The following is a 27,209-nucleotide window of genomic DNA, read 5'->3' on the forward strand; positions in this document are numbered from 1 at the left end:
ACAAGGTATTGCAGTACGTAAGGCTCCCACTTGGCACTAGATCGGCGTCCCTCCCATGGCGCAGCCAACGAGGGGAACGTCTGAGGGTCATATTGCGCAGCAACAAAGTCGACTCTACCTCGCTTAGAGACGCTGGTGGCCGTGCGACCACCAGCTTGGTGTGATTTATTGCGCTTCATTGCGCCACATCCGCCCAGATGCCACCTACTCCGAACGAGGGCTCTCCCCAAGGGCGCCACCCAGCCAAAGCAACGGGTACCTGGCCGATATCCCGTTGCCCGGAGTCCCCGTGCCCCAGACAAGATGGGCACATACTCCTTGGCATGCATGGGGAGGAAACAGCTCTGGCATCTGTAGTGCGATCCCTGCGTGGTCAGGGGGCTACCACCAAGAGGGTACATGACGACCCCACAACAACGGACTGGCTACCGTGCTGGATTTTAGGTGTTGAAAGGGTCCACAGTTGTCGTGGGTGCTAAGAATGGTATTGTGCACAAGGCGAGAAGGAGGCAACCCAGGAGACGGTGGGCGTAAATCCCGCCACACGACAAGAGGTAACATGCAAGATGGTGGTGCATGATGGACCAATAGAAAAACACCATGTAAGGTGTCCTTCCCCAAATGGCACGCACTAACAACGGAAATTTGGAAAAACGACAGGCAGGAATACCGCGGGTCTATTCGTACCCCCGAACCCGCAGGGGGTAATTGCCTAGGAAAGACTAGCAACACAAACAGGGCAAGAGAAGCACATACAGACATGAGACGAACAAGTTGAACAGATCATGCGAGAGGAGGGAAGGAAGAGCAGAAGAGCAGGTAGGGTGATGGCTGGGGTGGATCACTAAGCCCAGACAGCCACAGCGTGGTATAGGCAGAGGAGGCAACAGAGTTTTCTGCCAATTAATAAGATGTAAAAGTAAGTCAGCAGCTGAGGCATCATCTCCTATCACAGGGGTAGTGAGTAAGGGAGATCTAGAGTCTGCCGCAGGGCGACTATGTTGGAAAAGACCAGCAAAACGTGGACCACCATCAAATGAGAACCACCACAACAGTGGGGTGGGTCCTCATGATGGAGGAGATGACGAGTAATCAAAGTGTGGCCAATGCTGAGCCAGCAAAGGACAGTCTTCCCAAGATGCCTGCTGCAGGACCTCCACAGATTCGTAGTCTCCTTTATCGCCCGTAGTTAGTTTGGTGAAGTCGGAATGAGCCATTCCAATTTCCTAAAACTTGATGGCGTAATACCGACTGGAGGTCTGTTTACAGAATACTGACCTCAAGAGTCGGCTTACTGGTAGCCAATTTTGCTATCAGTGAGTTTATTCCCCAGGATCCAAATGTGGCCCAGGTAACAGACACAGGTCACTGATATCCACATTGTTCAAGGGCACATAGGGAATCCTAAATTAGCATGACCAAGGGATGGCGGTGGTAACACCAGTTGAGAGCTTGAAAACTGTTCAAGGAGTTGCAGAAGATGAGAAAGGACTCACCGGTGCAGAAATGGATATGCTCAAAAGCACAAGAGATGACTACCAACCCAACAGGGAAAATACTACAGCCACGGTATCTGGCAAGGAGCACAATTCAGCACAAGCAAAGACTACATGACCAACAACCATCGAGCTATCAGTATAGACTACTTCTGAACCCTGGGATGGAAAAAAATTGCTGTTGGAGGGCCTCGGGCTGAACCAAGTCTTTTCGACCTTGTGATAGATCAATACAAAGCTGTGGCCGAGGGAGGTCTATACAGTATTATTATGTGACATTATGAAACACTAACACTTTTCACTCCTAACACTATTAAAGGAGGTAACCAAGAGAATGAGACCACAGAAATTAGTTCCACTTAGGTTGTACAAACTGACCATGATTCACATGGAATTCATGTCTATATGATCTATTCAGAGCACTACTGGAGCATTACACACACAAACTGTATCCATCGGACATGTAGCCTGTAACTGAAAACATGTCATGATCATCTCTCCATCGGTAAAATATTCCAGAATAGTCTCCATTTGGATCTCTGGGAGGGGGTTGCCAAGGGAGAGCCGACTATGAGAAGATTCTACAACCAACAAAAGGATAACATTCTACGAGTTGGTGTATGGAACATCAGAAGCTTGGTTGTGGTACAGAAGCTAGAAAATCTGAAAAGTGAAATGCAGAGGCTCAATCTGGGTATAGTAGGGGTCAGTGAAGTGAAATGGAAAGAAGACAAGGTTTTCTGGTCAAATGAGTATAGGGTAATATTAACACCAGCAGACAATGGTATAATGGGAGTAAGATTCGTTATGAATAGGAAGGTTGGGCAGAAGAGTATTACTGTGAACAGTTCAGTGATAGGGTTACTTTGTTATCAGAATCAACAGTAAACTAACACCGACAATGATAGTTCAGATATACGTGCCGACATCACAAACTGAAGATGAGACAGAGAAAGTATAAGAGGATATTGAAAGGGTAATACAGTACATAAATGGAGACGAAAATCTAATAGTCATGGGAGACTGGAATGCAATTGTAGGGGAAGGAATAGAAGAAAAAGTCATAGGAGAATATGGGCTTGGGACAAGGAATGAGAGAGGAGAAAGACTAATCGAGTTCTGTAATAAATTTCAGCTAGTAATAGCAAATACTCTGTTCAAGAATCACAAGAAGAGAAGGAATACTTGGAAAAGGCTGAGTGATACACGAAGATTTCAGTTACATTACAACATGGTGAGATAGATTCCAAAATCAGATACTGGATTGTAAGTTGTCCACAGGAGCAGATACAGACTCAAATCACTATGCAGTAGTGATTAAGATTAGGCTCAAGTTTAAGAGATTAGAAAGGAACAATCAATATGCAAAGAAGTACTAAGGAATGACTATATACACTTAAGTTCTCTAAGGCTAGAGATACAGCAATAAGGAGTCACTCAGTAGGCAGTACAGTTGAAGAGGAATAAACATCTATACAAGGGGCAATCACAGAAGTTGGAAAGACGATCACAGAGGGTAACTGCGAAGAAACCATGGGTAACATAAGAAATACATCAGTTGATCAATGAAAGAAGAAAGTACAAAAATGTTCAGGGAAATTCAGGAAAACAGAAATACAAGTCGCTGAGTAATGAAGTGCAGGAAAGCTAAGGTGAAATGGCTGCATGAAAAATGTGAAGAAATCAAAAAAGAAATCTTTGTCAGAAGGACTGATTCAGCAAATAGGAAAGTTAAAACAACATTAGGTGAAATTAAAAGCAAGGGGGTAACATTACGAATGCAATGGGAATTCCACTGTTAAATGTGGAGGAGAGAGCGGATGGGTGGAAAGAGTACATTGGACGACTATGAGGGGGAAGATTTGTCTGATATGACAGAAGAAGGAACGAAAGTCTATTTAGAAGAGATGGGAGCACTATTAGAATCAGAATTTGCGAGTGCTTTGGAGGACTTAAGATCAAGTAAAGCAGAAAGGATAGGTAACATCCCATCAGAATTTCAAGAATCATTGGGCGGAAGTGGCAACGAAACGACTATTCACATTGGTGTGTAGAATGTATGCGCCTGGCGAAATACTATCTGACTAACAGAAAAATATCATCCACAAAATTCTGAAGACTGCAAGAGCTGACAAGTGAGAGAATTATTGAACAATCAGCTTAACAGCTCACGCATTGCTAACAAGAATAAGCTGAATGGAAAGAACAGTCTAATGAGTACAGAATATGGGCAGAGTAAATCGAAGAAACACTAAAGTAATGAGAAGTAGCAGAAATGACAACAGCGAGAAACTTAACGTCAGGATTGATGGTCACGAAGTAGATGAAGTTAAAGAATTCAGCTACCTAGGCAGAAAACTAACCAATGACGGACGGAGCAAGGAGGACATCAAAAGCAGACTAGCACTGGCAAAAAGAGCATTCCTTGCCAAGAGTCAACTAGTATGAAACATAGCTATTAATTTCTGGAAGAAATTTATGAGAATGTACGTTTGGAGCATAGTATTGTATGGTAGTGAAACATTGACTGTGAGAAAACCAGAGCTGAATAGAATTGAAGCCTCAGATGTGGTGTGGACTTTGGTTGCAACTGCTACTATTGAGATGAAAAGGTTGGCACAGGAGAGGAATTCGGGACGGGCCGCACCAAACCAGTCAGAAGATTGATGACTTAAGAAACAGCCTTAACCTACTTACAAATTGGCTAAACACTGTTTTTACTCAGTTCTATGGCAAGTAAATGTCCACATCACATTAGAGATCAGTCATTTACAAAGAAACAGGTCCAAAGCAACAGGTTTAGTAAAAACAGAGCAAAGGCCAAGGAATGACATCTACGGAACTGTTTTCCACTGTTCTCTTCAGACTGGTCTCTTTTGATTGGTATCATACTTTTTCAGGTGGTCAACAATTTCCCGTTTAGTTCTGGCATTCCTTATTCCTCCTTTGGTCTAATTCACTCTGCCTCGTTCTTTTTTACAGTGGTCACTCATTACTCTTCTATTTCCATCATACTTTATCCAGTAGTGAGCTATTGTCCATTCCATTCATTGCATTCATCTCTGGTCACTCAATTTCAAAGCTTTTATCAAATTCCCACTTCTAGTTCTTTGCGTACACTGTTCAACTTCCACGAGCGGCAATTTCTAATGTGTTATACAGGGTGTTTGATAAAGAACTCCCTGGTTTTAAGTATAAATTTAATGGGGAAATTAACGAAAAAATACATCAATGAGTATCGATGTGGGATCCATTTGTTGCTCTTGAGATAGTATTCCACTTGTCGCCACATACTCACCAACATTTCAGGTTTAACTGTCCCAACCACTGTGATGATTCTTTCCTGTAAATGATTGATGTCTCTGATATTTTCACTGTACACAACATTTTTTATGTGGCCCTAAAAGAGAAAGTCCACTGGGGTTAAGTCGGGGCTTCGTGGTGGCCAAAGTTTTGGGCCAGCCCTGCCCATCCACCTTCACGGAAAGCGAGCATCAAGAACTGCACGCACATGGTTATTGCAATGAGGTAGGGCGCCATCTTGTTGGAAACACACAAGCCACTTTTCCGCCTCAATATCGTCCATTTGGGGAAAGACTACGCTACATCAGTACACAGTAAAACATTGTCAACGGCAGCATGCTTAAAAAATAGAGTGCTGTGCTAACGGCTGTCTGCTCTTCCGTGAACACACTCCATGTTCCCAGTAGTTCCATACCAGTAGCAGACGTAAAAATGTATTTGGTCTGATACACTGTTTTAGAGCCATCAGTGTAAAAGACAGTAGCACCCTGTAACTCTAAGAACTGAATGTAACAGAAGCTGAAGTTCATGGGGGTGCCAGACTTAACAAACATGGAATAGATGGGAAAGAACTTTGAAGATGTCCACCAGACTGTGCTTTGAAGGTGGTGCTGCAGATGCTATGGACTGGGAGCTGAACTAAACGCAAAAGTCGACGTACTACGCAGGGGATGACCAATCACCCAACTGAGGTCACAAGCCTATAAAAGGCAATTAGGAAGAGATAACACTCAACACACAGCCCTGTGGGACCCCTTTCTCTTGGACCCACGAGGGGGTCAGTGAAGTGCCAATTCTAAACTGGAACAACCGGTGGGATAAAAAGTAACTAATAAAATTCAGTAGGGGGCCTCAAATACACCAGTCATGGAGGGCATTGAGAGTAAGTAAAATGTGATGACTCCAAGCAATCTTGTACACCTTAGGCAGGTCAACAGATCAAAAAGAAGACTGTGACAGATGTTGGCATTTAGAAGGAGACTATCAGATTGCTTCTTCAAACGTAAGCAGATGGAAAGTTGTTGATCGCCCCTTCCACAAACCACACTTATAGGGGGACAAAAGGCCCAGACATTCAAGAACCCAGCATAATGTGTGAGCAAAACATCCTTTCTAACACCTTATAGAATACACTTGTCATGCTAATCAACCAGTAACTGTCAAGAGACATTTGGTTCTTGCCTGGCTCAAGGACTGGGACAACTATGCAATCTCGCCACTGCAGGGGGAAGGTACATTGGATCCACATACAGTTTAAGACCTAGCAGAGATGCTGACTTTAGCAACATTCAGGGATCACCTGATTATGAATTTAATCAGAGCCTGGGGCTGTGTCATGTGTCGAGGCACAAGCCTGAAGTAGTTCTCAGTCAGTGAATGGTTCATTACGGAATCAGCTGGTGAAGAGTTAAACAGTAGAAATGTAGCAGGATAGGAAGAGGATGCCTATGCTGGCGTAAAATGGGCCGCCAGGTGTTCTGCAAGAACTGATGAATCTGTACAGAAACCACCCTGTGGGACAAGACCCAGAACAGTAGTTCATCACTGGTGGCTCATAAGACCCTGGAGGTTGACCCACATCTGAGATGAAGAGGTTGACGTTCCCAAGGAGAAGATACACTTCTCTCAGCATTCCTTCTTATTACATTTGATTAAACATTGTGCCTTAGCATTAAGTCAATTAAAAGTGATAAGGTTGGTCTGCAAAAGATATTGTTTGAATTGTTGCAGGGCTCGGCAGCGATCCTAAATAGCTACAGCAATGTCTCTTGTATGCCAAAGCACTGGACGACATTAAGGGGGACTTGTAGAAAGGGGAAAAGTAGTTCCAGCGGGCCGAGTGATCACATCAGATGCATTGCACATCTCATCAATACGATCAAACGATAGAGGTGGCGAATGTAACAGCAGAGGCATACAAAAACCAGTTTGCTCTGAAGTGCCAGAAAATGGTCCCTGTCACACAGGTTATCACGAATTGAACAATATAGTGAATCTGCAAGATTAGGAGAGGCTATCACTTGATCTATAGTTGAAAAGGTGCCATGCACAGCACTGAAATGGGTAGAACTATCACCTAGGAGTCACAGATCATGGTCTGTGAGATGTTGGTAAATTATTATTATTATTATTATTATTATTATTTGTGGGGTTTTAGGGCGCTCAACTTCCCCCATGAACCATGGACCTTGCCGTTGGTGGGGAGGCTTGCGTGCCTCAGCGATACAGATGGCCGTACCGTAGGTGCAACCACAACGGAGGGGTATCTGTTGAGAGGCCAGACAAACATGTGGTTCCTGAAGAGGGGCAGCAGCCTTTTCAGTCGTTGCAGGGGCAACAGTCTGGATGATTGACTGATATGGCCTTGTAACATTAACCAAAACGGCCTTGCTGTGCTGGTACTGCGAACGGCTGAAAGCAAGGGGAAACTACAGCCGTAATTTTTCCCGAGGACATGCAGCTTTACTGTATGATTAAATGATGATGGCGTCCTCTTGGGTAAAATATTCCGGAGGTAAAATAGTCCCCCATTCGGACCTCCGGGCGGGGACTACTCAAGAGGACGTCGTTATCAGGAGAAAGAAAACTGGCATTCTACGGATCGGCGCGTGGAATGTCAGATCCCTTAATCGGGCAGGTAGGTTAGAAAATTTAAAAAGGGAAATGGATAGGTTAAAGTTAGATATAGTGGGAATTAGTGAAGTTCGGTGGCAGGAGGAACAAGACTTTTGGTCAGGTGATTACAGGGTTATAAATACAAAATCAAATAGGGGTAATGCAGGAGTAGGTTTAATAATGAATAAAAAAATAGGAGTGTGGGTTAGCTACTACAAACAGCATAGTGAACGCATTATTGTGGCCAAGATAGACACAAAGCCCATGCCTACTAGAGTAGTATAAGTTTATATGCCAACTAGCTCTGCAGATGATGAAGAAATTGATGAAATGTATGACGAGATAAAAGAAATTATTCAGGTAGTGAAGGGAGACGAAAATTTAATAGTCATGTGTGACTGGAATTCGTCAGTAGGAAAAGGGAGAGAAGGAAACATAGTAGGTGAATATGGATTTGGGGGAAGAAATGAAAGAGGAAGCCGCCTTGTAGAATTTTGCACAGAGCATAACTTAATCATAGCTAACACTTGGTTCAAGAATCATAAAAGAAGGTTGTATACATGGAAGAATCCTGAAGATACTAATAGGTATCACATAGATTATATAATGGTAAGACAGGGATTTAGGAACCAGGTTTTAAATTGTAAGACATTTCCAGGGGCAGATGTGGATTCTGACCACAATCTATTGGTTATGAACTGCAGATTGAAACTGAAGAAACTGCAAAAAGGTGGGAATTTAAGGAGATGGGACCTGGATAAACTGAAAGAACCAGAGGTTGTAGAGAGTTTCAGGGAGAGCATAAGGGAACAATTGACAGGAATGGGGGAAAGAAATACAGTAGAAGAAGAATGGGTAGCTCTGAGGGATGAAGTAGTGAAGGCAGCAGAGGATCAAGTAGGTAAAAAGACGAGGGCTAATAGAAATCCTTGGGTAACAGAAGAAATATTGAATTTAATTGATGAAAGGAGAAAATATAAAAATGCAGTAAATGAAGCAGGCAAAAGGGAATACAAACGTCTCAAAAATGAGATCGACAGAAAGTGCAAAATGGCTAAGCAGGAATGGCTAGAGGACAAATGTAAGGATGTAGAGGCTTGTCTCACTAGGGGTAAGGTAGATACTGCCTACAGGAAAATTAAAGAGACCTTTGGAGAGAAGAGAACCACTTGTATGAATATCAAGAGCTCAGATGGAAACCCAGTTCTAAGCAAAGAAGGGAAGGCAGAAAGGTGGAAGGAGTATATAGAGGGTTTATACAAGGGCGATGTACTTGAGGACAGTATTATGGAAATGGAAGAGGATGTAGATGAAGATGAAAAGGGAGATAAGATACTGCGTGAGGAGTTTGACAGAGCACTGAAAGACCTGAGTCGAAACAAGGCCCCGGGAGTAGACAACATTCCATTAGAACTACTGATGGCCTTGGGAGAGCCAGTCATGACAAAACTCTACCATCTGGTGAGCAAGATGTATGAGACAGGCGAAATACCCACAGACTTCAAGAAGAATATAATAATTCCAATACCAAAGAAAGCAGGTGTTGACAGATGTGAAAATTACCGAACTATCAGTTTAATAAATCACAGCTGCAAAATACTAACGCGAATTCTTTACAGACGAATGGAAAAACTGGTAGGAGCGGACCTCGGGGAAGATCAGTTTGGATTCCATAGAAATGTTGGAACACGTGAGGCAATACTAACCTTACGACTTATCTTAGAAGAAAGATTAAGAAAAGGCAAACCTACGTTTCTAGCATTTGTAGACTTAGAGAAAGCTTTTGACAACGTTAACTGGAATACTCTCTTTCAAATTCTGAAGGTGGCAGGGGTAAAATACAGGGAGCGAAAGGCTATTTACAATTTGTACAGAAACCAGATGGCAGTTATAAGAGTCGAGGGGCATGAAAGGGAAGCAGTGGTTGGGAAAGGAGTGAGACAGGGTTGTAGCCTCTCCCCGATGTTATTCAATCTGTATATTGAGCAAGCAGTAAAGGAAACAAAACAAAAATTCGGAGTAGGTATTAAAATTCATGGAGAAGAAGTAAAAACTTTGAGGTTCGCTGATGACATTGTAATTCTGTCAGAGACAGCAAAGGACTTGGAAGAGCAGTTGAATGGAATGGACAGTGTCTTGAAAGGAGGATATAAGATGAACATCAACAAAAGCAAAACGAGGATAATGGAATGTAGTCAAATTAAATCGGGTGATGCTGAGGGGATTAGATTAGGAAATGAGACACTTAAAATAGTAAAGGAGTTTTGCTATTTAGGGAGTAAAATAACTGATGATGGTCCAAGTAGAGAGGATATAAAATGTAGACTGGCAATGGCAAGGAAATCGTTTCTGAAGAAGAGAAATTTGTTAACATCGAGTATAGATTTAAGGGTCAGGAAGTCGTTTCTGAAGGTATTTGTATGGAGTGTAGCCATGTATGGAAGTGAAACATGGACGATAACCAGTTTGGACAAGAAGAGAATAGAAGCTTTCGAAATGTGGTGCTACAGAAGAATGCTGAAGGTAAGGTGGGTAGATCATGTAACTAATGAGGAGGTATTAAATAGGATTGGGGAGAAGAGAAGTTTGTGGCACAACTTGACTAGAAGAAGGGATCGGTTGGTAGGACATGTTTTGAGGCACCAAGGGATCACAAATTTAGCATTGGAGGGCAGCGTGGAGGGAAAAAATCGTAGAGGGAGACCAAGAGATGAATACACTAAGCAGATTCAGAAGGATGTAGGTTGCAGTAGGTACTGGGAGATGAAGAAGCTTGCACAGGATAGAGTAGCATGGAGAGCTGCATCAAACCAGTCTCAGGACTGAAGACCAGAACAACAACAACAACTACTACTACTAAGGTCATTAGCGCCCAGTCACAAATGTTAAGTGCACATATAATCTGGTAAAACGGGGGGTGGGGCACCAGAAAGTTCTTACAAAGACGCAGATAAAATAATTAAAAGAGTTAGATGTCTTTGGACAAGTCCGTCAAAGTAATAAAACGAAGAACACTAGCAGCTGCTCGAGCGTCATCAGCTAAAATTTCCTGTAAGGCAGATGGCAGAGACAGGAAAACACGAGATTGATTAAAACGGGGACACGACAATAAAACCTGGCGCACTGTCAATGCATGACCACAAGGGCACTGCGGGGCGGGGTTACCGGATAGCAGGTAGCGGTGCCTAAACCGGCAATGCCCAATCCGCAACCTGACCAAAATGACCTCCTCTCGCCAAGATGGTCAGGAGGAGTTTGTCCAAGCTGTTGGGAACGGTTTTATGGCCAGGAGCTTATTTTCTTGAAGTGACGACCAAGTATCCCACCATAATTACACAAACCTCTTACAAACAACCCCACTAATGTCAGACGATGGGACACAAAGGGAGGCTGGCCGAGGCAGGAGGACTGCAGCCTTGGCCGCAGCTTCATTCCCAGGCACTCCTACATGGCCTGGAACCCACATAAAGCTAACAGGAGAGCCATCAGCAGCAAAATAATGGAGGGATTGCTGGATCCATTGCACCAAGGGGTGGACTGAATATGGAGCTCCAAGGCTCTGAAGAGCACTGAGTGAATCAGAGCAGAGTACACACGGAAAATGGCGATGGCAGTAGACATACTGTACGGGCTGATAGAGAGCAAAAAGCTCAGCCGTAAAGCTGAAACACTGGTTGAGGAGCCGGTATTTAAAGGTGACGTCCCCGACGACAAAGGCACAGCCGACACCATCGTCAGTTTTGGAGCCATCAGTGTAAATAAAGGTGTTACTGGAGAGTCGCACACGAAGTTCGACAAACTGTGAGCAATACACTGCATCCGGAGTACCCTCCTTCGGGGGCGTGCTGAGGTCACGATGAATGTGAACCGGAGCCTGGAGCCAAGATGGTGTCGGGCTCTCACCCTCTTTGAAGGTGGTAGGGAGGGCAAAATCCATTTGTCGAAGCAGGCGATGAAAGTGGACTCCAGGGGGTAGCAGGGCAGACACATACAACCTATACTGACGGTCGAGAGAATCGTCGAAGAAGGACTGATAAGAGGGGTGGTCGGGCATTGACAACAGCCGGCAGGCATACCGACAAAGCAGTATGTCGCGCCAGTAGGTCAATGGTAATTCGGCAGCTTCAGCATAAAGACTCTCGACGGGACTAGTATAGAATGCTCCGGTCGCAAGACGTAACCCCTGATGATGGATGGAGTTGAGACGGCGTAAGAGGGATGGCTCGTTGGTAAATTAGAAGGCCCCTCTCAGACAAAGTGGTACTCTGCCACACGCAGTGGTGTGTGTTTAAGTCCCCAAGCAGGAGAAATGGGAGAAAAGCTGTTGGATTTATGTAGTCAATTCAACATAAGTAGCCCACTTGGAGGTATGTAAACATTTAAAAGGTAACATTAAGCTTGTTTGCACCTGCACCACTACTGCCTCCAACAAGGTATGAAGGGGAATCCAATCACTGACGCCATCTGTATGAAAAGTACAGACCCTCCAGATGCCCTCTAGGGACCAACACAGTTTCAACAGAACACACAATAACCACAGAGCATAGGAGAATGGTCATCAGTGAAATGTTTTTCTGGAGAGCAATGAAAACTGGTGAAGAGGAAATAAGGTGGTGGTGGTCCATGAGGTGATAGTAGTACCCATTACAATTCCACCGAATGACCCTGACTGAAGCAGGTTACACATGAGTCACGAGCCACGCTAGAGGCTCACTGCCCGCCACCAGCGGGGAGGGAATCACATCCACAAACATCAGTTAAGAATCCAAATGTGTGAGGGGATCTGGCACCTGCAGGGGCACTTGAGGAGCCTTAACCCAAGTCGTCATTGTCGTCCCCTCTTCCTCCTCCACAACCTTTTAGAACAACTGGAGATTTACACCATGTAACACAAAGAACTGGATAAACTCCTCAATGTATGAACTGTGTTTGTACCTAATGCCTATTTTAACATCTGTAACAATTTACTTAGTCAAGTTAGTTGCCGATTCCTGCACACATCCTCCAGCTGGTCACGAGCCACCTTGTGAACGAGTGCCACACTGTGCTGTCTGGGTCACGTCTGCGCTTCCTAACATCTACCCACCCAATATGAACACTGTGCAGCTGGAAGAAGAGTGTCAGGGAGCTGCAATAAGAAACTGTCCTGATCGTCCTATGTGCAGTGGTGTACACATCTAGCAGCCTGAAGCACAGCATCACCACGACCAAAAAATACACCATAAAGATTGCTATTCTTACTTCAAAAGGCCTCATTTTGTCCTAAATAGATTTTACTGTTTTAATGACATGTATTTACTTTCACAATTTGTGAATAACTGAATGAAATATTCTTGTAACTGTCAGTAAAACTGCTGAGATTTTTTTTATAAGGACACATGCAACTAGTGCAAAGAGTGGGGAAAGGAAAGTATACATGGTTGTATGTCATAATTTCCTGATTTCTGATTTTATATTTAGTTAAGAATGCATGAACTCTTATTCATCAAATACCATCCACAGGTAAGAACCATGTGCATTTTAGTACCACTTTCCTAACTTTACCAGTAGAGGTCTACCAAAAATAATTGCACTTGTTTTAGGTATTAATTTAAGCTTTTCTATTCTCTATTGTAGCATCTGAGGATAGCCTTTGGAGTCTGATATGGAGAACATTTGAACTACAGAAAGATGGCAGAAATGCAGGCACATGGTCATAAATTTATGAGTACACCACATGTGTAAGTGAGGTCTCGTATAGAAGAGCTCATCAATATATGAGCAATGTAAAATTCAATCAACTGCTAACAACTGAGCTAGCCAAAGGCTATTTTTGATTAGTGAAGTTACATATGTGACATACCTCTGGTTAATCATGTTAGCAGTCCAATTGTTATTTTGCATAAGTTCTGCAGATATGATTGACTGAAGCAAACACTTATGGGTTGACATACAATGGAAGAGCTGTTCAAGAAATGCTGCATAGCCACAGACAATTTAATTTATATTGGCAAGCACAATACACCAGAACAAATCATTTCCATGAGCTTATGGCACTTTTGTTAAGCCCAGAGAGGACATATCCACGACTGATCAGCTATCCAAGAATAAATAGTAAATATAAGAATTATTTTCTACAGACACCATAAACAACCCCCTTGCACTTTATGTATGATGTATGTACATAGCAGGCATCAAAAGATTTGTCAGTGACTTTTTTATCATCTAATAAAGGTCTATTAGCTAATAAAAACTGCTGATGTAACTGGAATTGATAACTGTCTGGGAAGTGGAAACGTTTGACTTAATTTCAAACAACATAATTGATGTTTTTGGAAAGCTTGAAGCTCCCATTTATTATTTAAATAATGAAATACTGCACTGGTTACGTATTTTGTCATGCTTAACGACGCGTTTCGAGAATTTTTAATTTCAAGCCTCATAATCAATGTTTTTGGAAAGCCTGCATCTGTCATGCATTATTTAAATGAAATACTGCACTAGTTATGTATTTTTTCATGCTTAGCACGATGTGTTTTGGGAATTTTTTTCTCATTGTCAAGTGCAAATATGTAAATAAGTATTTTGTATTGTGTTTAAATATGTGTTATTCTGCGTCTCTTGCACTGTACTCGACTTTTAAGGTTACCAGGTACTGTGCCTCATCAGTTATGTAGAAGCACACACACACACACACACACACACACACACACACAATCTATCACATTGTTGGTTTATGTAACATCACAAAAAATAGCAAATACTGCACTTGACAACAAGAAAAAATTCTTGGAACACATGAATACAATACATAACCAGCGCTGTGTTTACGCTAAAAACATTTCAGCAACACAAAGTTAATGACCGTGTCAACTAGTGCTCCACGTGGCCACATGCCGAAACCGCTAAATACGGTTTGACAAAGGTGTCACAATGATCACAACAATCACGAAACTGCATTTGTGCAGTAGAGACAGTTTGGAAATGTTTGTAATTGGTCATGATATCTTCATTCGAACGAACCTCGTTATATACTCCCATCAGCCACCACGCCACAGAGCTTGGCAGCGGCGGGAGATACAGCACAAATTGTTACAACTTTTACTTGTTTACCCATTAAAATCCGCTGAATCAAGTGCCCTGGTGTCAAGAAACTTAACCACATAATATTTGTAAACACTACCGTACTGGACAGCCAACATTATGCCAGCATCATATTTTCTCCACAAACATTTTTTCGTAATGCGTAAATCGTGGGAAAATTATAAATATGTTGACGCAAAATCAGAGCAAATTAATATTGTGGGCATAGGAAATTTGTCGGGACCGATAAAAAATGTCATAAACAATGGGAAAATGTTAATTCTGGGAACGTAAAAGCGGGGTTCTACTGTATTTATGTGGTGACAGTATTAAACATTCTCATTCTTTCTTTCTCCCCTTAAATTCTACATGTTAGCAGCCCAATAGCCTTTCTTTCTGCGAAAGTATTATTTTATTTTCCCCAGAAAGTGAGTGAGTGAGTGAGTGAGTGTGGGAGGGGGGGTGGGGGGGGCGGCGCCATGGATTATGTGTGTTTCTAACTACAAAAATTCTTCAGAATTACGTGTTTGTTTTTTATGGCAAGTAATTTTTAAAAATGTGTAACCATTTTAATATCAAAATGTAGCTGCTTTACAATGTAAAAATGCAGCTCATTCTATTAGAGCAGCGCAAAACACAGACTCAACATTCACTGATATGGTATCAACTTTCGAAACATGTTCAATGGATTCTCAGCATGTCACATTAAATTTCATTCTATAGAGTGATATCGCACAACTTACGAAAACAGAAACCCCTGGCTCCCTCTGCCAATATTTTTCTCCTATACAGTTGGTACAGCTACACTTTTAAATAAAGTTATATGCAGAACTAAATACTTGTCCCACAAAGTTATGTTTTAAGAAGATGAAAACTTGTGAAATAACCACACATGATTGTACATTGTAGAAAGATATCTCTATAATTATTAAATTTTAATACTGTTTTTCCGACAATTCTCTGGTACACTAATTCAAGTCATTTCTAAAACATAATGATGGTGAATTGTCTCTTTCAGTTAAAACGCTAATTGGATGTTTTAACACAACCAATAACACCATTATTATGGCACTAGCCCTTGTAACAAGAATTTATTCCATGTTCACATGCAACCTATCGACTATGGCAATTTTTTGAAAGATTGCATATTAGTGTTTCAGTACATACCTTCTCACTTCTATGAATGAATGTGGGGAGATTTACAACTGAACTATAAGCTGGAGTTTTTGTACCATCCACCTCCGATTCTCCTGGGGGTAAGTCTGTGTCCTGCAAATTAGCAGCTAATGTCGTCAGCACATATTCTGGCGAATGGCCACTTGAGAGCATTTTGCGGATCCCATCTACACCCGGGAAGTCACCAGCATTATCTGATCGGCCAGATACAGAGGCACAACTTGAAGATGCTCGTCCAGATTTGTACAAGTGGCTTGTGGCTTGCTTTCTCTGCTCAAGCACCAACCAATCTGGATCACGCATCAGTGCTCCACATACACACATGTTGAAGAATGTACCAGCTAGGAGCAACGTCGTCCCACGCCATCCATACTCTTCAATAAAGTAAGTCGTCATTGGTGCATAGATGAAGGTACCAATTCCAGTGCCACATGAGCCCAGACCAGTCGCCAAAGTCCTCTTCTTATCAAACCAGTAAGCAATGCTAACAATTGCTGTCACGTAACACAGTCCTAATCCCAAGCCAGCAATCAGACCAAATGTAATGTACAACATTTCCACAGAATCAGCAAACGCACTCAATGTAAGACCTATGCCAGAAACAATGCCTCCTATAATGGTCATCCAACGGCAGCCATACCTAAAAAGTTAACAGCCAATGAGAAACATTTTACAAATTATTGGAATTGTCAGAATAAGAAAATGTATTGTTACTGTTATTAAAAGTAAGTTTATTTAGTCTATAAAAATATTTTTTACAACATACTTCCAGCAAAATTAGACAAATTTTGTAACTGAAAGGGCTTCTGCAAGTATCTTAAGTCACTTGCTTCAGAGGAAAAACAGTAAAATGAACTCTAAGTTCAGGCAGCCAAATGTCCTCTTTCAAGAATTTAAAAAAATGAAAGGTTACAAAGGCTGAAATTAAGAAACATTTAGAAATCAAAAAGCAATAATTGCAGTCTGCTACATTGAATTCCTACATTGGCACTGGAGAAGCTGAGAGAATAACACTCAACAAAAATAACATATCCCTCCTGACCTCCTCCCAAACATTATTTCATTATTACTATTACACAAAAACAAGCTACAATTCCATTTATTTAAGACTTTTTTTGTTCTTTCCTTAACTGTTAATGAGTCTACAATTGTCTTCCAAAACCATACAGTAACATTTAACAATTTGGCATATGATTGCCTTTTCTGCAGCTCCTGTGAAAGAACTAGAGAATAAGTGGTGATAGCTGCCATGTCGGATGAAAACTTTTAAATAACATTCCCTGAAAAAGAGCTACTTTTTTCCAAAATTAGCAAATGCCACAGAATTCCAACAGAATTAAACATAGATTTGACCACACTGTTAAGTGGATGTTAAAAATCAAAGCTTCTTCTGAGAGATGGGAACAAAATGTACTGAGTAGTGAGAAGATACCGGCAAATTAATGCCAGAACTGACTACAAATTATTCAATATAACAAACACACTGCCAGTCTCGCAATTAATTTCTGTCATTACTCTCTAGATGATATTCATCTGGGGTCTTTCTTTTAAGACATTTAAGTTCCACACACATACATTTCAGATTAAATATTTACACTATAACAGGATCAGAATAATGAATGACTGACATAAGCACAGAAAAGGGTGGCAGGAGACGATTATGGTTCGCCGTAGCATGCAAGAGCAATATTGCTCCGGTAGCAGCAGCTGTGCAGTTCCATACTGAGCACGTTCATATGTTTTCTGTTAATGTGTCGTACTGAGTTTACTTTGCAGGTCTTATCACTTTCTAAAGAAATTTTGTAGGTAGTTTCATACACTCTATAGTACAAAAATATCACACAAAAGCAAAGCATGCAAGAACAAAACAACAATTACGTAATGAATCGCAACTGTTGTCAATGACTGACTTAACTTGCAGCTGAGATAGCAGAGCAATGACGTTACTGTGCATGGGACAGAAGGAGGTAGGAACACACTGTTGCTGCCACGGTAGCTGTCCCATAAACAACTAGCTGTCACTGTTATTCTGATCCAGGTGTTTTAACTGTTCAAAATCTATTAATATTGAGATGAAAATAATATCTGAATAGTACCAACAATATTCAAGAAATTTATTTGTGCTCACCTGTCTACCAAAGCACTTCCAACCGGTCCAGATAAAAGTGGGACTGCCATGAACAGACTTCCAATCCAAGATGTTTTGCTCTTGCTCTCACCAAAATGATCCAGCAACTGTATGAATAATAACCCAAAGGAGAAACTTACACCATCAGCAATCATGCTGATGACAAGTGATGCAATCACAACCACCCAGCCCCAACCTCCATCCGGCACTTTGGTCTTCTCTGAATGATCCTTGCTGGAGGGGCTACTGCTGCAGATGCTATCCTTTTCTGAATTTTTGTCTGCTGATGTTTTTGTACCTTCTTCAAATTTAACAGCACAATTTGCTACGTCACTGATTGCTTTCTGGTCAGTGTGTAACGAAATGGTGGAGATGGGCTCCAAGATTGGAGATGTATCTGACACTTGAGATGGGTAAGAATTTCTACAATCGTTTTTGAAATCTGGAAAGTTGCCATATTGAGCCAGTTTACCATTAAATTCCTGTTTTAGTTTGTCACGAGGAATTATTTCTCTCACATCGAAAGCAATATCTACACCATGGCAACGGGCTGGCAATGACAAATCCACTGACAACCGTTTCTGGTGTGATGCATCTGTAGGTGTTTCCTCTGATGGTGGAGTCACCATAACGAAGCGGGTTGTTTGTACACTTATTTCTCAATGCACTAAAAATAAGGAATTTTGAAATAGCAAATAAATAAGATCAGTTATTGGTAACTTGTAGCATCATGGTAATTCTATGTTCTTGTTTAAATCCATTCCCTAATGTTTCCACCATTGGAGCACCAAGTCAATTTAGAGGGATTTTGAACACCATTTCTGTCCATTGTCTGGGCCAGCCCTGCAGTAACTTCGTAATAGGATAACATTTGCCCAATAACTGTGGCCAAGAGCACATAAAGGACCACTGGCGTGGTCCAAGGAGCACGTGAGGCGAGCAATTCACAGTTTTGGTGGCCACCATGCGGTGTGTGTCTGAATGGCAACACCTGCAAGAACAAAGCAATCTTCATTAAACTGTGAAATTTTTAAACTAACGTGTAAATGCTTACACAAAGTAGTATAATTACGAACATTGTAACTCTTCACCAGGTTTCCTCCATGTGTGGTCACATGGCATTCCACTAGTGTTACAGAAGAAATTCTTGGATTTATTTTTGCAATTTGTATGGACTCAGCCTGAATAGAGGCTTGTTTTATCCAACACCCAGTGTCAACAGAAAAAATAATTTTAGTTCTTATTAAAGTGTGATTTTATGTCAATGGTTTTCCATAACTGGCACAAATTGGTGTAGCACAGCAATATTTAATTCAAGTTCATCTACAGACGGTAAGGACTGAACATGGAATAAGCCAGATTTGCCGATGGAACTACTTTCAAAATATAGTTACACAGACCCTCAATCATTGCTGGAACACAGAAGTGTCCTTAAATTAAATAGCACAACATGCTTACTCAAGGTTGCATTAGTAACTGAAAATGTAAGAATCTGTAACGCAAATAAAAATTGCCTTTCCATTGGTGTCACATAGAACGGCTGATGAACTGACTACCTAACATTACAAAACCAAAAGTTAAGCAAGTTCTGTACCATAAGAAGAAACGCAAAATAGATATATATAATAGAGGGAAACATTCCACGTGGGAAAAATATATCTAAAAACAAAGATGATGTGACTTACCGAACGAAAGTGCTGGCAGGTCGATAGACACACAAACAAACACAAACACACACACAAAATTCAAGCTTTCGCAACAAACTGTTGCCTCATCAGGAAAGAGGGAAGGAGAGGGAAAGACGAAAGGATGTGGGTTTTAAGGGAGAGGGTAAGGAGTCATTCCAATCCCGGGAGCGGAAAGACTCACCTTAGGAGGGAAAAAAGGTCGAGTATACACTCGCGCGCGCACACACACACACACACACACACACACACACACACACACACACACACACACACATATACAGACACAAGCAGACATTTGTAAAGGCAGAGTTTCGGCAAACTCTTCTTTGCCCAAACTCTTCGTCCTTGAATATGTCTGCCTGTGTCCGTATATGTGTGGATGGACACGTGTGTGTATGTGCGTGCGCGCGAGTGTATACCCGACCTTCTTCCCCCCCCCCCCAGGCAAGTCCCCCCACTCCCAGGACCAGAACGACTCCCCACCCCCCTCCCCGAATAAAAATATATAAAAATAGAGGGAAACATTCCACGTGGGAAAAATATATCTAAAAACAAAGATGATGTAACTTACCAAACGAAAGCACTGGCATGTTGATAGACACACAAACAAACACACAAAATTCAAGCTTTCGCAACCAACGGTTGCTTCATCAGGAAAGAGAGGGAAAGACGAAAGAAAGTGGGTTTTAAGGGAGAGGGTAAGGAGTCATTCCAATCCCGGGAGCGGAAAGACTTACCTTAGGGGGAAAAAAGGACAGGTATACACTCGCACACACACACACATATCCATCCACACATATACAGACACAAGCAGACATATTTAAAGACCTGCCAGCACTTTCGTTTGGTAAGTCACATCATCTTTATATATATATATATATATATATATATATATATATATATATATATATATATATATATATATATATATGTGTGTGTGTGTGTGAGTGTGTGTGTGTGTATGTGTGTGTGTTCTCATTGAGGTGGTGATGGCTCTACATCTGTAGAATGTAGTGTCAATTTTAACCAACTATTGCCACAGATTACTGGAGGTCACACACTGTCCACTGATGCCAGCCATCGTCCTGAAGGTCTAGTTAGAGACGGTAAGTATCTCATGCACACCTAATTATAGTCCATAAATTTACTGGCAGGTGCTAAAAGCAAATATTCCAATAATCATTGCCAAAATGAAGTTATAGCCACCATCACAAAGTACACTTAGATAATGTTCAGATGGTCTATGGAAGTGGGTGCTAATCTTCAGCACAGCAATTATTGCAACTTTGGGCTACTAATTTCCCAATTTTGTCCCCAGCACATATGCAATGTGCAGATTTGGCCACTGAAGCATCAATGCTGAGCAGCACCGACTGTCACTGAGCTATTATGAAAGCAGTATGCAGCACCTAAACACTTCCAACATCCCACTGATGAAATGCAGCACCGTAACTTAGTGTATCACACCTCATGGCAATTTCACAATGTAATGAACCTATGCCAATGGTAAAATAATTCTGAAATAATAATTTTTGCTTGATATAAAAGGTAAATTTTGAAATTTTAAATTTTCTGACTATTCCTCCAGAGGGTTATGTTCTACTGACAGTGTCTCAAAATTTTACTTCAAGTCAGATAGTCACGGAATCAAGATAGTCACGGAATCAAGATAGTCACGGAATCAAGATAGTCACGGAATCAAGATAGTCACGGAATCAAGATAGTCACGGAATCAAGATAGTCACGGAATCAAGATAGTCACGGAATCAAGATAGTCACGGAATCAAGATAGTCACGGAATCAAGATAGTCACGGAATCAAGATAGTCACGGAATCAAGATAGTCACGGAATCAAGATAGTCACGGAACACAAATGTTATTCATACCATTGCATGAACACCAATTTAATTAATGGATGTCACTGTAAGTCAGTCTTTTGTATCATCAACAGAGCTTCAGTTGCTTTTCCCCCTGATGTTTATTCCCAACTTTGCAATGCTTTTTCTCAAGTTATTTATCATCTTTGTCTTCCCCTTGTCTTAAAATAATATAGTTTCCTTTCAACATTTCCCTTACAATTTCTCCATTTCTCGGCATTATAAGCTCACACCTCTATTTTGCAGTATGGATGTCCTATACTAGTTGCAATAGTGTGCAGAGAAGTTTTAAGACCATTACTACTCTTCAAAGCAAATTCAACACTGCACGTAAACACACTATGCATGAATGTAACCAGAACAAGACAATCGGCCGCTAATACAGCACACAAATATAAACCAACAACATCGACCACTACCACGCTTGGCTGTCAATCACTTTGTTGTTTTGACTGAGGTACAGGGAAAGTACTGTTTTCGAGTAGTGGTGCATAATTTGTAGCAATCAGCACCATAACATTGCTGGAATAGCGAAACTTGTCACACCTAAGGCTTACATTCTCGAGAATAGTAGAGATATGTCTTCCATCCCTGTCTGTCTCATTTACTTGAACTCTGAATAATTTATGACTTATTTTACTTATTTATATTTTATTTTTTCCATACTAGGATTTGAGCAGAACTCAAAACTTTCGGAGGTAGTGCACTACCAATTACATAACAGGTGCATGTCTCATGGACTGACAAATTTCAACTTGTCACTTTTCTCTCATACCCTCCAAGGTCTGCAGAGGATCTTCTGTCTCACTGTTAAGACTTCATACACAGAGAGAAAGGAAAACACTGTAAATTTAACTTCAACACAATGTTATTTTGGGCCGAATTATATCAATTACACCTTTTGCCCCACAGTGCTAGTCCTCCATCATTGTGGTTGAATCCCTGTGGTGACTAAATGGTACTTAAGGGAGACAGTGAAAAGGTAAAACATTCAGTCAAGCCATAACATATACTAAATGTGCTTAACAGCTCACAGCCACAACATTTTGTTGTAGTCAAACTACAGCACAGTTTCAATATGGCATACATGTTCATTACAGATACAGTTTCCTAACAGGGAGGAACATTTCCTCTGTGATGACACGTATCATGAATGCATACACTTTCAACAGTGATGAGGGATGCAGAAGATAGAAGCTAGCACCCAAGTGTGTGTGTGTGTGTGTGTGTGTGTGTGTGTGTGTGTGGGGCGGGGGGTTATTGATGTTGTTGACAAAGGCCTTAATGGCCAAAAGCTATAATTGTGAGAATATGTTTGTTGAGCCTATCTGCGACTCAGCATCTCCAGCAACTTTCCTTCTCTAATATTGCTACATTCCATCCTGGATTTTCCATTGTTAGATTTCCACTATTTTAATGTAGACGTAACTAATGAATGATACGCACCGAAAAGTTGTCATATATAAACATTATAAGTGGTGCGTACTGCTGCATCACAAATGCAGGTTTAAAAAAAAAAAAAATTCAATAGTGTATAATTTGCCAATGCACTGACCCTGCTTGTGCACAGGATCATTTATTGCAAAGCCTGCAAACTGTTCAGACACTATCTTAAACTCACGCAATTTCTAATAATTTGTCGAGTATGCTATCACCTACGTAGATACACCACAAGCTGTATTATGGAGTATAGTGGAGTGTACTTTGTGTACTACTGTTACCGTCCCTTTTTCTGTTCCAGTCCAAAACCGTCCAAGTGAAGAATAAATGTTGGTAAACCCTTTGTGTGACCTCTAATATCTCTAATTTTACATTCACTCTCTTTTTGAGAGATATACACTGAAGGGAGCAATATATTGGCTGACTCTTCTATAAACTTATGTTCTAAGAATTTTAACAGTAAACCACACCATGATTCACCTCCCTTGTAGCGTCTGCCACTAGAGTTGGCAGAGCACCTCCCTGACTCCACACTTACAACATGAAACTGGGACAGAACTTGCAGCACTTCTTTGGATCTTCCCTGTTTCCTCTTTCAGTGCTATATGGTGTGGACTCCAAACCGGCAAGCAATTGGTTGAAAGGTTTTGTAACCTAGACCTACCCCTTTTGTCATGGGACTACACTTCCTGAAGATCCTTTCAACAAATCTTAGTCTGACATTTTCTTTACCCGTAAGTAGTTTTATGTCGTCGTTCCATTTTAAATCACTTTGCATGCACAACTGCCTATTTTTAATATATGTGGTTCCTTCCAGTGATTGTTCATAATCAATAAGGTCCTACAAATTGGAGAATGACAACAGCAAATCTCCTATAATAGAACCCTCCATAGCAAAGCATTTTATTTCATACCACTCTGCATTATAAAGCATTCTACATCTACATCTATACTCTACAGACCACTGAAGTGCATGGCAGAGGGTACCTTATGTCCCATAGAACTAATCATAAGGTTCCCCTGCCCTGTTCCACTCACTTACGGAATACTGGAAAAATGCCTCTGTGTGTGCTGTAAATAACACAATCTTGTCCTCATGATCCGTATGAAGTGACTTGTAGGAGGGTAGTAGTATATTTGTAGAACCATTGGTTAAGGTCGGTTCTTGAAACTTTGTTAAGTAGGCTTTGTCGGGACAGTTTACATCTATGTACAACTGTGTGCCATTTTAGTACTTCAACATCTCTGCAACATTCTCCAACAAGTCAGACAAACCTGTGACCTTCCAGGCTGCTCTTCTCTATATACATTCCATACCCCTGTCAGTCCCCCACATTAACTACATTCCTGGATTTGTCACACAAATGAATCTTAAGCAGTCTCCTCTGTAGACTGATTGCATTTCCCTAGTATTCTACAACGAAACCTGTGCTATCTGCTCCACCCACGATGGACTACATCAACATTCCATTTCATGTCCTACAAAGTGTTACACCCGGGTACTTGTACGTATTTGCCAATTCCAACTGACATGATGATACTGTAGTGACAGGATTTTTTTTTTTCTTTCTTTATGAATTGATGAATTGCACAATTTTACACTTTTGAATATTTAAAGCAAACTGTCAATTTGTGCACCACTTTGAAAGACTACCAAATCTGACTGAATATCTGTGCAATTTTCAGAATGTACTTCATTGTAGATAAATGTGTCATCTGTGAAAAGTTCTGAGGCTCAGCAATGGATCCAACACACTTCCGTGGGTACACCCAAAGTTACATCAACAACTATCCATGATTTTCTATCCAAGATAATTTGTTGCATCCTCTCGACCAAAATATTTCAATCCAGTCACAAATTTCACTTGATACCCCATATAATCATTTTTTAAAGGAACCGTAGGTGTTGTACTGAGTCATGTTTTCTTTTTCCCCAGAAATCAAGAAATATTGAATCTACCCGATTGTCTTGATCCATGGCTTTCTGTGTATCATATGAGAAAAATGCAAGTCAGGTTTTATATGATCGACATTTTTGGAATCCATTCTGGTTGGTATGGAGAAGGTAATTGTGTTACAGATACCTCACTATGCTTGAACTCAGAATATGTTCTAAGATCCTACAACAAATTGATTTCAAAGATACTGGATGGTAGCTTTGAGGATCACTTCTGCTGTTGTTCTTGTACATAGGTGTGACCTGTGCTTTTTTCCCCACTATTAGGCAGGGTTTTTTGTTCAAGAAATCCATAGGCGATTAAAGTTAACAAAAGGGCTAAATCAGTGGAAAAAATGGTATACAGACACTGACAGGGATTCCATCGAGCCTTGGGGCGTTGTTCAGTTTTAACGATTTCAGCTGTTTTTCAACACCTACAACACATACCTACTTCTATCATCTTTTCAGAGCTACGGGAATTAAAACAAGACAATTTTTGTTCAAGCCATTCTGCAAGTTGCTAACTCATACTTGAGAAGTCCACACAGTTATCCTACATGAACTAATGAACAACAAATTTTATCTGAGAAACTGAATACAGTAAGTTTCTATGAGAGGGTACTGCACTTACAGCAAGAGGATAAACCTTTGCATAAAGGAAATAAATCAGAAGAATAGAAGAAAAAGCAGGACTATGAAGAAACTCAGTAATACAGAGACACACATCTGAAGTACACACACAGCACAGATTAGCTGAAGTGTTTGATACCACTTCAACTACTCATAACTGACCATTTGCTTTTCAACCTAATCTAGACCTCAGGCTATGGTATAGATCAGTATTGCTGTTAACTTGCCAAAAACTAACACAGACACAAAACAAATATTTATAGTGTGTTATTCTCTTTTTATTTGTAAGCATATGACACCACATAGCAAAATAATCAAATTATGAGACAAAGCCAATACCTGGCATTTGTAGGTTCAGCTGACCACATACCACCACATGCCAAAGTTTTCAGTACTGTAGAATAATAGAGGGAATGCATTATAGTGGATAGGTTATTAGCTTATATTTTTGAAATCTGTTGCACAAAAACAAATTAAGAGACATGAATGAGTGGCATATAACTGAATTTGAAAGTTGGAAAAATAGTAAAAAGAAAGTAGTAGTAGTAACAAAGTAGATGGAAGACCATAAACAGCAGGAGAGTAGATAACAAGTAATATGGGCTGCTGTTCACTAACCCCCAGGAATTTGTTAAAAAAGCGTCGGTAAGCAAATATTCAATATAGAGCACCAAAAGGTAATTTCAGAAGCACAACATACTTGGGCAACCTACTACCATCACCTGGTGATCCCATTAATGTCATTACCAGTAAGGTGCATCATATGTATTCTATATTATTAGAAATCTATACTACCTTATTATCCCATCTTTCCTATGTAATCATGCATAAAAGCAACACAGCATATGCATTTATACTGGTACTTGCAGCAGTGATTGACATTCACTACACAACTACGTTGAAAGTTTGTACTAACGCCCACACATTACTAGCTTCCAATTATTTAGTAATTTGTACTATACTCAACTGCGATGATGGGTTATGCTCCAATGTCTAATTCCCCCAGTCCACAACTGAAAATCACCCTAATGAATATCATTCCAACATGCTCGCTATCTTATGTGCACATATCCTTAAAAATAATGGACATTTTTTAGCCAAAAGTTGAGATCATTTGTCAATTTTGTATTGCATAAACAACAGCAAGCATCGCAAGTACAAAATACAAACATTACTATTTATGTAACAACCAAATTTACATACAACATTAACTAATTACCTATCCAATACCCATCATTGCAGAGATCCAGCCTTACACAAATGGGCTAACCAAAGAAACCATTGGTAGACTGAATTAAGTTAGAACTTTGTATTATCATTATAAACACACAGCTCACAGTACGTGCACGGTACACTTCCAAATAAACATTCTTATAAAAGCTAACATACACAGATTAATATGTTCATTTCACACACACACACACACACACACACACACACACACACACACACACAGAGAGAGAGAGAGAGAGAGAGAGAGAGACTAATTCTCAAGAGTTATTTCAATTTATGAGTACACAAATGAAGCATGAAGGATATCAATGACAGTTGCATTCTCTTTGAAAGTTGAAATTCTCAGCACACTCGACACTTCACGGTTGCATTGCACTACTTTCAAATTATAAGATGAAGCATTATGAAAGAAAATGGGAAACTGAAAATTATTAACTAATTCAAAGAATAATCACAATAGTACACAAATCAATTGTTCATTAAAAGTAGCATACACTCCGAAATTATACTCCGGATTCTCCATTCAAGACAGGGAGTTATCACTGACAATAAAAATAGTTATTGCAAAATAATGTATGTCAGCCTGACAAAGGTGTCAGAGCCGAGCCGAGATCCGTCCGA

The 27,209-nt window shown here is 40.7% G+C and overlaps 1 protein-coding gene across 4 annotated transcripts in view; it reads right to left on the reverse strand.

Annotated features, from left to right (window-relative positions):
* Positions 1–27,209, reverse strand: part of LOC126237506 (monocarboxylate transporter 14-like) — a 314,416-nt gene that overhangs the window by 85,956 nt on the left and 201,251 nt on the right. For all 4 annotated transcript variants that reach the window (XM_049947665.1, XM_049947664.1, XM_049947666.1 and 1 more), the window contains exons 2-3: positions 17,782–18,772; positions 15,645–16,293 (exon numbers count right to left, since the gene is read on the reverse strand). In XM_049947665.1, coding sequence (XP_049803622.1) covers positions 15,645–16,293; positions 17,782–18,410 — 1,278 coding nt within the window. In that variant the 5' untranslated portion in view covers positions 18,411–18,772. The remainder of the gene's footprint in view (positions 1–15,644; positions 16,294–17,781; positions 18,773–27,209) is intronic.

Source organism: Schistocerca nitens, chromosome 2 (assembly GCF_023898315.1).
Source record: "Schistocerca nitens isolate TAMUIC-IGC-003100 chromosome 2, iqSchNite1.1, whole genome shotgun sequence".
Lineage (NCBI taxonomy): Eukaryota > Metazoa > Arthropoda > Insecta > Orthoptera > Acrididae > Schistocerca > Schistocerca nitens.